The sequence below is a fragment of the Coturnix japonica genome, chromosome 1 (genome assembly GCF_054131305.1).
Source record: "Coturnix japonica strain WE chromosome 1, WE-NBRP24, whole genome shotgun sequence".
Lineage (NCBI taxonomy): Eukaryota > Metazoa > Chordata > Aves > Galliformes > Phasianidae > Coturnix > Coturnix japonica.
In genome coordinates, this window is record NC_140663.1 from 80979199 (window position 1) to 80992982 (window position 13784).

The 13784-nt window shown below is 38.9% G+C and overlaps 1 protein-coding gene across 16 annotated transcripts in view; it reads left to right on the forward strand.

Annotated features, from left to right (window-relative positions):
• PHLDB2 (pleckstrin homology like domain family B member 2) overlaps positions 1 to 13784 on the forward strand; it is a 106720-nt gene that overhangs the window by 74656 nt on the left and 18280 nt on the right. For 3 of the 16 annotated variants that reach the window (XM_085546669.1, XM_015878225.3, XM_015878216.3), the window contains 6 exons: positions 3236 to 3364; positions 8177 to 8332; positions 9138 to 9248; positions 9734 to 9823; positions 12452 to 12595; positions 13387 to 13560. In XM_085546669.1, coding sequence (XP_085402795.1) covers positions 3236 to 3364; positions 8177 to 8332; positions 9138 to 9248; positions 9734 to 9823; positions 12452 to 12595; positions 13387 to 13560 — 804 coding nt within the window. The remainder of the gene's footprint in view (positions 1 to 3235; positions 3365 to 8176; positions 8333 to 9137; positions 9249 to 9733; positions 9824 to 12451; positions 12596 to 13386; positions 13561 to 13784) is intronic. The other 13 variants (XM_085546686.1, XM_085546688.1, XM_015878244.3 and 10 more) reach the window with 7 other exon arrangements.

Below are 13784 nucleotides of genomic sequence, written 5' to 3' on the forward strand. Positions count from 1 at the left end.
GGAGGTGGTGGAGTCACCATCACTGGGGGTGTACAGGAACTGTGTAGATCTGGCACTGAGGACCATGGGTTAGTGGGCATGGTGGTGACGTGTTGACAGTTGGACTAGATGAACTTAGTGATCTTTTCCAGCCTTAATGGTTCTGTGATTCTGTGGCTATCTGTGAAAAGTTTTATGTGTGCTGAATAGATGTTCTTTGTTTTCTCTATTTTGCCCATAAAATCAGTTCTACCATATCAGAATTCCTTTTGTGACCTTTGTAATCTCATCTTCATCGTATGGGTGCTTTGCTGCCATCCTGTCTTGCTTTTAGGGAATGACAACATTACAACCCACTTCTTTTTGCTGCTGTCTGATACCCTTAAAAACTGATGCAAGCTGTGCCCCAGGATCATCAAAACACCAGTCAGTCCTATTGTCTGTCTTGGCTGATCCCATGTTCACGTAACATGTAATGGGAGGCAGCACATGGCACAGGCTGGTTTGCCAGCTAAGACTAAATGCTGTGTTTTACTGAGCTCTATTTCTCTGTAGAAAGAGACTGGAACAGTTCAGACTGTGGATAGCATGGCTCTAAGATGGGCACTGGAGATGAGAGGCAGTTGTCTGCAGGAAAATGTTTAATGAGCACAAGTCTCTGTGGCTAAGGCGAGGATGAGCAGCTTGAGTATGTGGGCTCTATTCACAGCTGTGTCCTGGCTGGTCTTGAGCACACAGTGGTCTGCCTTAGCTGTGTTCTACTTACAGGGACACAGCTTACAGTCCTTGATCTTTTTCCCCCTGAAGGAGTTTACCTTGATTCATTTATAAATGATTCTGGATGAAAACAATAAATAAATCTGATTGTTCATTTATTTATTTGACTACTTTTGTGAATTAAGGTATCTTTACCAATGCAAAATTAGAGATGTTGATGAACTGAATTCCACAGCTGCAAAACATGTAGAGCTTCTCACTGCTGAAAGCGATATTTCCTGTAAGACTGCACAATTTGGAGGGAGACAGTTTGGTGGGATGTGAGCACTTCCTATGCTATATATAGGACAAATGAGGATCACTTTCAATCTCAAAGGAATACATTCCTAATTTCTCGAGGAAGTAATAGTATCTCTGGCATGATTCTCTGTGAGTTTTATTCTTGCTGATGATGTCTCTTCATACACAAAGTTTGATTTGGTTGTTAACAAGTGAGTGTGCTTGTCACAGCACATAGACATGTAGGGACCTATTTATAGCTTCAGAGGAACAGTGCTGTATGTAAGGTCACAGAAGTCCTTGAAGCTTTAGATTTTCTTTTATCTTCCTCTTCCTTCTTGCCTGGCAGTGTGGCAGACTATAGGTTGAACAGCAAGGTTTGTGAGGAGGGGGACTCCTGGTTTATTCAAGATTCCTTCTGCACTGAAGTACAGATGATATAGCAAATGGGAGTTCCTTAGGGACCGAGATCTGGAGGTGACATCTCAAGAGCTGCATGATTTTCCCTCATTTCGCCCCTTGCATGTTTCATCCTCTGTGTTTCTGGGCCTGTTTGTGCTGCTTCAGTAAAGGAAGTGCAGGTAATTGAATATGCTGGCCCAGTTGCTCACTTTTACAAGCTTAAGAACAAATACCAACCAACTGTTGTGTTCAGCACTTTGTTCATCTAATTATATGTGCTGGGAAACTGCACGTGTAAATGGAAACAGCAGAGCTGGCAATTTGATTCACAATGAGACTGAACAAGAATATTTCCTCCTGTTATTTTTAAATACTAGGGAAAAGTAATCCCAGCCAATGATCCCACTCAGAGATATGACTGCAAAGAAAGCATGGAGTTATTGTGGATTTATTGTTGTGCCTCCACTGTGTGGGAGAGTTTGACAACTTTGTCAACAAAGAGAAGATTTTGGAGAAGGCCCATTTCAGAGTTTAGAGCGGCAAGTTCTACATATGAAAGTAATTTTCTGTGGTGTGTATTGTAGGGGTGCTGCAAAGCTGAGTATGTTGCACCTGCTGAGCTATGTGTTTGACTTTAATAATGGTTGGGACTGAAAGAAACAAGTCAGTGGATGCTGTTCTTGAACTGTTCTTGGAGCATTCAGAGGAAGCAGCTGGAATGTTTGGGCTGATACTGAGCTGTAGATTATTGGAGAGTTAGAAAAATCATTTGAGAAGAGATGCATAGGTACAGAACAGAAAGTAGGCAAAAGGAGCTGTACCAGTGTGACTCTAGGAGGAAGTAGAGAGTGGTCTCCAGAGACTTACTGATACCTTTAGTTCTTATGGCATATCAGACAATTTGTTTTTTCAAGCTATTAATTACACTCTTGAAGAAACTATATCTGCTGTGCTGGACAGGGTACTTGCAAGTAAAAGGCACTGAAAGAATTCTCTGAAATTATTCCAATAAATCTATTGGTTCTTGAATCTGAGTCCAAAGACAAATAATCTACAAGATGACTTGAAGTGATTTGCAGCCAGTCTTGAGAGTAGTACTTCACACAAAACAAGTAGCCTTTGATTGAAGGTTGAAAAGGGTAGAGGCTTCTGATGGTAATAAGCAGTGTGTTGAGTACTGCTGCTCTAGTGGAACAAGAAGAAAGCTGTGCTAGTTACTACGACCAGGAAGGCAGAGCATTGCCTTTGATTCCAGGGAGTGGTTACAGTTCCTGTATCCTGAAGCAAATGAATTTATTTGTTAAATCATTCGGTGTTTCTGTTGCAACAGGATTTCCTGTCCCATAGTTATTTCTTTATAAAGCTCTGTCTCATTCTATGTTTTCACTGCTTCCTAAAGGTACTTATCTGTCCAGAAGCACGTAAACATGTGATTCGTTTTCTTGGGAAAATCCATTTTCTGCTCACTGCTGAAGTACAGTCATTTTCCATCCATTTTGCTTTCTAAAAGCTGCTGTTCTCTCTCTCCTTCATATGTTACCTGACTAATATGGATATCATTTCCATTTTTTTTTTTTCATTAGGTGAGACAAGCATTTGAACAGCGGGCAGTAGAGGCATCATCCAGATGTGGGAACAAAGTGCAGTGATGAGGGAGAGAATTAATTGCCCTACTAAAATTATTAATGTTTTGTTTCTATCATTTGCATCCCGTGATTGTATTTCAGCTAACAAGCAATATCTATCATTCACCTACACGCTTCAACTGTCGGTTAAGTTTTTGCCACACGCTGTCATAATCACTAACAACTGCTTCAGTTTGAAGGTAATTCTGTTTATTTTCTGGTTCATGCTTCAGGAAAAATTAAAACTTGATGCTGAGAGGGAAAAACTAGAGAGGCTTCAGGAGCTTTACTCCGAGCAGAAGACGCAGCTTGATAATTGCCCTGAGTCCATGAGGGAACAATTACAGCAGCAGCTGAAGAGGGTCAGTAGCGAGTTTCAAGATTGACTTTTCTGTTGTTGATTTTAGAGTTAAGTCTAACATATTCTGCTTCAGGTATATTATGAGGTGCTTGAAGATATTTGCATGAGAGTTTCCTTTTCATAGAGTGCTTGCAATAAATATTTTGCATAGTGGCAACCAAGTAGAGTGCAAATGGGTGGATTAGAAAGCATTTTGTGTTGAACAGTTTCTAAAGCTTTGGGCTGCTTACCTGTAATTAGCACCTAAGGCCTGCTGGATTGCATGGAGAGTCTTGGAATGGTGATGTTCAGATGAATAGTAGAGCACTGCTCTTTTATTCTTCTCACACAGATAATATTGAACTTTGGCCAGTGAAATGAACCATTTTAACACTTTACTAGCAATATGATTTTGTTTTATGTGCTTTCCCTTTGCATTGCTCTAAATTGCTGTCTCACACCGTGAATAACATCCTTTCTTCTGTACATAACTCAAATGTTAAGCCAAACTGTGCTTTGAATTTTCCATTGTGAAGATTATATCACTTCTTTTAATGGTTTTATTTTTCCCACATTTTTGTCAGCTTCACATTAGTTGTATTTTTGTTCTTTTGTTTAAACTTCGCATGAAGTCTACTTGCAACTTGATTTTATTATGTATAATTCATAACAGAAAAAGCTACAGTATTGTCAGTTAAGGTACATTTATTTTCTGTGGAAGATTTTAGTGTCAATATTATATAGGTTGTGCAGCATACGTAGTTGGCTATAACGGGGGAGGTCACGTGTGAAAGCTTCAATATTGTGAGTTCAAAATAACATCTGAAAGTGAAACTTGAGTTTTCCTGAGTTGATCATTTTTATATCAGTAAAAAGATTTTTTAATAGCAGTGACCATTAAAAAGTCTTTTGTTTTATAGAAAATATTCTCAATGCTTTTTAAAAAAATGTATAATAATTGTTTTATTTGTAGAATTCTATTTTGTTTTTCAAGAGCCTGAAGAAGTCCAACTTCAGAAAACACAAGTTTAAATTCTTCTGTAGTAACTAAGATGTTTGTTTGATGCCTTTGAGAAATACAAGGGTTTTTTTTGTAAGTTACATTACAAACAAAAAAAACACACAAAAAACAACAAAAACAAGCAAATGAAAAAGAAACCTTAAACAGTAACTCATAAGTTTTAAAAGAAATCCTTTCCTGTGCAGTCATTTCTGAGGGCTGCTCAGAAAGTAATGCTTCCTCTTTATTATGTTGTCCCATGATGTCAGAGATGGATGGTGGTGGTATAGCAGAGGTTGAACCTTCCCATAAATACTCTCTTACGTGTTGTTAGGATGGGAATCATTAAGATTAGAGAAGATCACTAAGATCATCTAGTCACCACCGTGCCCTCTAAACCATGTCCCTATGTGCCTAATCTACCCTTTTCTTGAAAACCTTGAAGGACAGTGACTCCCTGGGCAGCCTGTCCCAATCCCTCACCATTCTGAGATGAGTTTTTTCCTGATATCCAGCCTAACCCTCCAATGGCACAACTCAAAGCCATTCTGTCTTGTCCTATTGCTGTTGTGTGGGAGATCGGCCTCTGCTTCACCACAACCTCCTATGAGGGAGTTTTATAGAGCAATGAAGTCTCTTTCTCCTGAGCTTCCTCTTCTCCAGACCAAACAATCCCGGTTCCCTCAGTTACTCCCTATAAGACTTGCGCTCCAGACCCTTCACCAGCTTTGTTGCCTTTCTCTGGACATGCTCCAGGGCCTCAGTGTCTTGTAGTGAGGGGCCAAAACTGAGCTCAGTACTCGAGGTGGCCTTACCAGTACCAAGTACTGAGAGACAATCGCCTTCCTGCTCCTGCTGGCAACGCTACATCTGATACAAGCCAAGATGCCATTGGCCTGCTTGGCCACCTGGACACACTAATGTTCTGCCATCTGTTCACTAATACCCCCAGATACTTTTACTCTACATAGCTTTTCAGTCTTCTAGATCCTTCTGGATTTCCTGGAACCTGGGCAAACCATCAACTTTGACAGCTACGTTGCAGTGCTGACTAAGCTGAAGGCTTAAACTTGCAGACTCAGGCCAGTGAAGACAGCCTTTATCTTGCAACATGATAACATCAGGCCTCAACTGGAAGACTGGAGCGTATTGCCAGTCTCGGCTGCACTGTCCTACCACACCCACCATGTAGTCCAAATTTACTGCCTTCTGACTTCCATCTGTTTGGGCCAATGAAATATATATTTTTTCATTTAGGCTGGCTTAATATCAATTTTGGATTTGAAAGTGGGACAAAACTTGAAATGTGGGGTTCAGCTTGATGTAGATTTGCTTCTGTTGCATATTATTCTATGCCAGTTGTCATGGGAGTTAGCTGAAGCTGCTGTGCTTGGAGTAGTAGTTGTTTTCACTAAAATTATATACAGTATTGTGATGTCAAGGGTGAGAAAAGTTATGGCTTTTTTGTAAGCATTCTATCCAAAATAGAAAAAAAATCTCTTCTTCCCTAAGCATAGGGAGTGTAGAATTAAATACTTAAATGTGAGAGACCTTATGTTGTGGTACTTTATTGTCAGAGTAGTTGATGTGTAGGTGGTGAATTTTTGTTCCAACTCGTGGACTCGAGTAACTTCATTATTTGTGCCCAGGGTGAGAGCAGCATATTTCTCTATAGCATCTGACTGTGATGTGGGCCTGGAGTTTGGGTTGAGATGGGAAGCACGCAATTGGCACTGTCTGTGCAAACTATTGACTGGTGGGTTGTTTCCCAGTGCCCATCATAGACAAGCACCTTTCCTGCTGGACAGGGAGAGCACTTCACTAAGGCCTGACGAAACCTGAGAGCTTCTAGAAGGCACGCAGGGAGAGCAGTAATTTTTCTGATGCCTCGTGTAAAGCTTATTTCCATAATGCGTTTATGCATTTGTATGTATTTTATTATACATGAATAGAGGATGAGACTACATACCTAGAGTCCTGCAAAACTCTGAAAAGACAGTGTCAGTTGCTAAGAAATACTTAATTATTCAGAGAACAAAACTAATTTTTGCAGATTTTGCAGGACTCTGAATGGAAGGACTTGGTACACTGCCATTGACTTTTGTCCAGTGCCATGACAAGTAATAGTAATGCTGGAGAAGCCTGTGATGTCAGAGTTCACTATAGAGACATCATGTCTGTGGTTTCTTAAGAGTTTTTTAAGTTATAGTATTTTAATGTTTATTTGTTTTAGTAGTAGGGGCAGGAGTGGAGATGCTCTTTGCTCAGGAAGTCATTACCTACAGTGAATATAATTGTTTTACAAATCCTATGCAACTGTCAGTTGCCTTCTCTGGAATCTGTCTCATCTTCTGCCCAAGTAACAATTTATTTGATACCAAGTAGCCTGAACTTCCTGATTTTCCTGCCTCCTCAAGGCCCTTCCATTTGTTTCAAATACTGAAGGTGGTCAGCAAGTGTGAATGAGGTGATTCCGTACTGGAGGTAACAGCTTTCTTGTCATCTGTAGCCCATGTCTTTACTTTGGATCTCTTTGCTATCTACTTCAAGTCAAAAGCATATCTTTGGAAAATAATATGTCTATATTTTATATAGTTTTTTGAATTCATGAACTTTTGCAACTTCCCTGATACACTGAAAGCAGTTTTTTAAAAGCCTTTATGGAGACTTCTGTGGACATCATCAGTCACTCACTATTTGCCTTAGGTTGAAATGAGAAAAGGACTAAGTTTGCAGTTCTCCACAGTAAAAATTGTTACAGGTTATGTACAAAAACCTGTATCAAATAATGTACAATTTGTTTATTTTAGCTTTAATAATTAACAATACGGTGATTATTAAAAATTCTTTTTCCTTCAGAAATCTGGAAGTAGGGATTTATGTTATGAATACATGGATATTTCTTGAGAAAGGTTTTTACTCAGTTCTTGTGCTGAAAAGCACTGAAAGTTTTGTCTTATCCTTTGTAAGTGGAAGGCAGATTTGGTTTTATTTCTTGGGTCTCTTTTGCAGCTTTCAGCCTCTTGAAGAAATCTGGCATTCATCCAGTAGAACACATACAATTGGCTTGCTGTTTGTGAAGCAATATACCTACTGACTAGTGGCTGTGTGTATGAGGACAGCTCTTATTTGTGTGGCTGTATAGGGAGAGATTGTCAGCCCCAGTTCAGAGGTCCCCCTGCAGCCACTGGCTGCACAAACAGCATAGCTGGACAATACTGCTGGTGGGATGGCAGTGTACATAGGAAACAGCTACATTTTGTCTTTTCTTTTATTTGTATGTCTGCTACTATAAAACATTAGTGAGGCTTGGGCTGGATTTGAGAAAATTCTAAGTGCTGTCCAGGCTCCTTCATATGAATGTGTATTGCCACGATTAGGTAGTTCAGCATGCAGTTCTCAAGTTCATCAACTGGGATGATACTTCCTGGGTTATTTGGTTTTTTTTTTTTGGTTGATGAGCAGATGCTGTGATCAGTTTGGCATGTGGCAACCTCAATGAGTTGATTTGCACTTCAGTGGCATAGCAGCTAGGATGGAGTGCTGCAGAGGCTCAGTTCTGCTCTAAACATTGAAAGAGAACTCCTTTACAGTACAGCTGTCATTTGTCAATGGGAGAACGCTAGGAGTAATGGAGAAAGCTTCATTAAAATAGCAATCAGCCCTGTTTGTTCTCTTCTGACAGTAGATAATTGAAAGCATTGAGTTTCTGAGCCTGTTGCATGAGATACAGTCTAAAGCAGTAATTCCGTGATATTTTTCCTATTTGTAAGTCTGTTTATTCTGTTATCAATGAGTGAAATGTCACTTTTTTTCTTCTTTTTTTGGCTTAAGGATGCTGATCTATTGGACATAGAAAGCAAACACTTTGAAGACTTGGAATTTCAGCAGCTCGAACATGAAAGCAGGTTAGATGAAGAGAAAGAAAATCTAACGCAACAACTCCTGCGTGAGGTAGCTGAATATCAGCGCAGCATTGTCAGTAGAAAGGTAAGAGCACTAACACTCAATCCGTTTGTTCTTTGTTGCTGCACATAAAGGAGTTGAAATACAGATGGTTAAGTTGTAGTTATGAGAAATGATACAAAATGTTTCTCTCTGAGAAAATGAAGCAGAGCAAAACTGACGTCCCACTGATGTAATGTGTACTGAATCAGGTGCTTCTCTGAAAGGAAATAAATGGGTAACGTTCAATGCCTTCTTTGCATATTTGCATGAAAATATGAAAACAAAACCCTTACATTTTTCACAAAAGGCACTAAAGTACTGTTCTCACATTATAAAGCAAGGTGGTTCATTTTTTATGGACAAAACTGCAGTTATTTTTGGTTGATGATTGATATTAAATGATATAGTAGGATTTAAAATTATTTAATAATTACAGGACACCAAATTAAGAATAAATTGTAATTCTTAAAATCAATTGTAAAGATCCTGTTTGAACTGGTTAAATATAAACTTTTCATAGATCAGAAGTTGCGTTTCCAAGCCATTTACTTTCAGTATAGAGACCTTAGTCACCATGTTATCTAAGGGCATACACTGTTCTTCTGTTTTGTCTCTTGAAGAAATTTCTATTTGCTGTCTAAATCTTGTTTGATTCTTCTTCAGAGAAGAAATGAGCTGTGCTGTAACTTCTTTTCCTACTACTTAGCTCTTATGAATGAGGTATTAATAATGTTATCTTTGCAGTTGGCTGTATTGTGCTTTGAAAAGGAAACATATAAAAGGTGATATATACATACACACACACACACATATATTTATATATATATATATATTTTTTTCCTGTTAGGAAAAGATTTCTGCTCTCAAAAAACAAGCTAATCATATTGTCCAACAAGCACAAAGAGAACAAGATCATTTTGTAAAAGAGAAAAATAACCTAATAATGATGCTGCAGAGGGTAAGTATTGTCTTTCAGATATTCTTAATGCACTGTGAAAAGGCATTTCATATAATAAAACAACACAGAATACGAGAAAACCCCTCCTGCCCCTCCCCTGACAGCTCCATGCCATTCCCTTGGACCCTGTTGCTGTCACACAGAGTAGAACTGAGCACTGCCACTCCACTCCCTGTGAGAGGCTGCAGCTGCCATCAGGCCTCCCCCCAGCTCCCCTGCTCTGCACTGAACCAACCAGGGGACCTCAGCTGCTCCTGATGTTCCTTGCACTCTCTGGAAGGCAAAGGGTCTGCCCTTTGCCATCTTTGTAGGCCTCCTTTGGAAATTAATGTGAAGCGAATGTCAGCCCTTCATGTCTCATTTGGTTTAGTTTTGACCACAAGGGAAATTGTATTTAGCTCTTTAAAAAGAATCAGCATTTTCAGAATGCTGAAAGAAGACATTGTTATTGGTATTTAATACAACTTTGTTTCTATTATTAACAGGAAAAAGAGAATCTCTGTAATCTGGAAAAGAAGTATTCCACACTCTCGGGAGGAAAAGGATTTCCTGTCAGTCCCAATAGTCTAAAAGAGGTAAATAGTTTCACTGTCTATTACTTTACCATGAGTAACTTTTAATAGCTCTTTCTGAAAAAGCATTTAGTGAAGTCCCAGTTTTGTCTGGTCTCACTTTAAACTTTTATCCTGGAAAAACGGATGTTTCTGTGTCTGTGTGAAGGGCCTAATTTTCTCAAAATGGACAATTAAACCTCATTGAAATGAAGAAAAATGAGGTCTGGGGATAACTGTTCAAGTACCAATATATTATAGTCTTTATTTTTGCACTGTCAGTTTTATCAGAGGTTTTCCCACCACACTCACTTCTGCTTTAAGGCTGTTCAAAAATGCCTGGTAAGTGCACATTTTGATCTTTAAAAAAAAAACACAGTGAATTGAAGACTTCAAGCTGTTGTGGTCCTAATGTGCTTATTAAGCTATTGATTTAAACATGGTGAATAGTTAAAGGTGTCAAATACTTTTGCTGAAAATTTGAGTTAGTTTGGGTGAGTCTCAGAGCTCATCTGCAGCTGTCAATACTTTGTATGTTTGAGGATACCACATTAACCTTCCTGAGAACTGTAAGGTCAGTGTAAGGTAAGCCACATCCCAATACACAAATTTGGTCATGGTGTACAGTATCATCTTCAAGCGCCTGTGTTTATCCTCTTGGCTTGACTTAATGGATCTGAAAAATGCACAGTTATAAATGAGAAAGCAGAAGGAATAGCATTTAAAATACGCTGACAGGTATCTACGGCTGCTTCACTGACTTCTGATTAAGAGGTCTGACTGGATTTGCTGGATGACTCCTGAGCACAGTCTGCTCATCTAATGATGTAGGTGTCACTGTGGGAAGTTGGACTCTTGAAGTTTGGGAAACATGAAATTTTGCTTAATTGGCCTCAGAGCTCCTGGTGAACCAGGATGGGCTGCAGAACATGCCAGTGGGGTTAAGCATTCTTCCTCAATGCAAACAGTGTTGCAGTGTTGCTCGGACTTAGTGTCCTAGGTAGCACTCTGGTCTGGACATCTCATATCTCACCAGGACATCTGGCAACTCCAGGCATCCTTTTTGTTCTTTTGTGATTGTTCCATTCATTTATCATTAGAAAGTGGGTGCTGTCTCTGATTTTATCTTCATATCAGTGTAATGGTTTATTTAATCACAGATGTTTCAAAATGCAACTACATTAAGTGAACCTGATGCACCTTTTGTTGAAATGGATAATTAAGCAGTGTGATTCTGTTCCCTGCAGTGAAATCAATTAGGACTTACTGTAAGGTAAATGAGAAAAAGAACAGTGCAAATGATCTGTTTTATGCTCAGTGTCCCCACAGGCTATGCTCAGTGTCCCCACAGGCTTTCTCTTCTCTAAGAAATGTCTTTCCTTCCCAGACATGATATTTCGTCTCACTTCAACTCGATGTTTTTCTGACTGTTCCGGACCCTTTAAAAATAAAACACCAAATGGGACGCAGGCTTAAACAGGTTTTCTGTACCCAGGAGTTAATTTCACCGTGCAGTTGCTCATACATCATATGAGAACTTAAGTCTGTGGTCTCACATTTCCCATGCTTTCCTCAACAAAGCATGCATTTGTAACTCTCTCCCATCCGTCCTTAAGTTTCCTCCCTGAGTATGTAGCAGTGGAGAGTAACACTGCTGCATATATAAGGCAGAGCACTTATTCCAGTACTTGAGTGGGGAAAAAAAAAATCAGTGCTGTTTGAAAGTACAGTATTGGCAAAGTGAGTTGGATCTCTAGTCTGACTTGAAGCCATTTCTGTAACCTAATGTGATGAGGCCTGAGCAACACATCATGAAGTCATTTGTTGGCTTCTTTTTTTCATTCACTTAGCCCCATGGAGAATCTCCATGGGTGTTATGAGTGTGAAATGAATATTTTTTAAAATCATATAACAATGGAAATTCTTTTATTGTCTATAAAAATGAACCTAATATTACATTCATAGACTTGCCAGGTTTTGGTGATTAATATACTGCTGCTACAAGATGGTTAAGCAGGATTTATATTTATTCATACTGGATTTTCTTTTATTGTAATATGGCCACATGTTTTGAGAGGAAAACTTCTGCCACCTCCTGTGTGATTGCTGTTTGAGAGGTAATTTGAAAAGACTGTGTAGTGACAACACCTACAGTATCAGTTTCCTGGTAACATCTGTAAGTTCGAAGTGACTTCCAGACAGTGCAAAGGAAGGTGTTTTGTCAGAGTAATGTGTGGAGCAACAATGGCATATCTTTATGCAAGTTCTTCCCAGTTCTGTTAGTCATTTGGTTCACATAAACTAGCCAAGTAGTTAAGAAACAAACCAAACAAACTCTGCATTTCTTATCCCAAGAGAGAGCTACATGAAGGGTGTTTACATTATACTGAAGGCTTCTGTTCACTTAATGTATATTTGCCTTTTGATCGCATAAATGTATTTGGAATTAAATGGACAACAGTTTTCAGAATCCAAGCATTCAACATTTGAGAAGCCCGATGATGATTTTGTTTTATTTATGATGATATATTTCAATGGTAACAAATATTTGGCTGTATCGCTTTAAACTAACTTTCATCGTACTGGATACATTAATACTCTTGCACGTCTTTTTGCTTTTGCTCCTTTTAACTTCTGAATTCCTCCTTTTAGGGCTATATCAGTGTAAGTGAAATTAGTGAGCTGTATGGCAATTCCACGAATATATCCCCTTCCACTCAGCCCCCCACAGATGCTGACGCAGGTACCAATGAGCCTTCCACGGCTGTGCTGACGAGCCAGCCACAAAATAAAGAGGTTTGTTTGAGAGACATTTCCCTTTGTTTGCATTGTTCTTTCATTGCTGCCTTTTTTTTTTTTCCTTCTTGTTTTTTTTTTTTTTTTAATTTTGTTTTGTTTTTGTTTTTAATTTAATATGTAATAAACTGACCCTGAGGCAAATTCTCATCTGCCAGTTATCAAATCAGATAATGGCTTTATAGTAAAGCTGGAGGAATGGTCCAGTTGATGTTGTAGGTGGTACTTCAAAGGCCAAAAAACCTAAACACTTATGACCCAAGCAGCAATAAGTGACAATCTTTGCCTGTCAAACACTGTAACGTAATGCACCTGTGGATATATGGTCTGTGAACACATTCACTGGTGCTTAGGTGTTCCTTTCGTATGTTTTTCTCCCTGTAACAGAGGAAAGTATATCTTGGATATTTGGGAGAGATGGGTAACTTCTACTTATGTTAGCTATTCCACAGTCTGTGTCTGTAGTTTACTCTTCCTTTTTCTTTGTGCTCTTTTTACCTTTGTAGTGATTACAGCATTTTTAATAAATCCACATTTTATAGAATGAATTTGTCTTATGACATGTAAACACTCCTACCTTTGTGTGGCGAGGAGGCAGCAGCTGGTTTAAAAACCTGGTGTTTCTGTGCTGCTTCTGAAAGATAGCTGTGCCTTAAGATTTCCAATGCAACAAATCTTTCCTGCTAAATGATCCACAAACACAGTGCTAAAACTGCAGCTTGTATGTGCCGTATCTTTTGAGCAATTCCAAAAAGAAAACTCTGTGTGTAATTTCTCTTTTTTCTATAAAGCTAAGATCACCTCTCTGTTCTGGATTTGTGTTTCCTCACTCTCTTTCTCCTCGCTCTATTGCTCAACTTCCATCAGTCCATTGGCCTGAGGTCATGGCTACTCATGTAGATCCTATTCCTTTATCTGATACACCTCCTCCTCTGCCAGCTAAGAAACACCGCAGGCAACAACAGGTAAAAGACTCAAAGCTGATAACTTGGGATTTTTTTGTTATTGTTATGGTGGCCATGAAGTTGATCTACATGGAAAGTTTTTTTTAAATGACATGGTAGATCGTAAGTTTGTGATGCTTTCTGAATGTTAAAACACTGTTTATGTAAAAATAAATACAGTGGGTTATAGAATGGTAATGATTAAAATTTCTCCTTTATATGAATCATCCAGAGAGAAATATTAA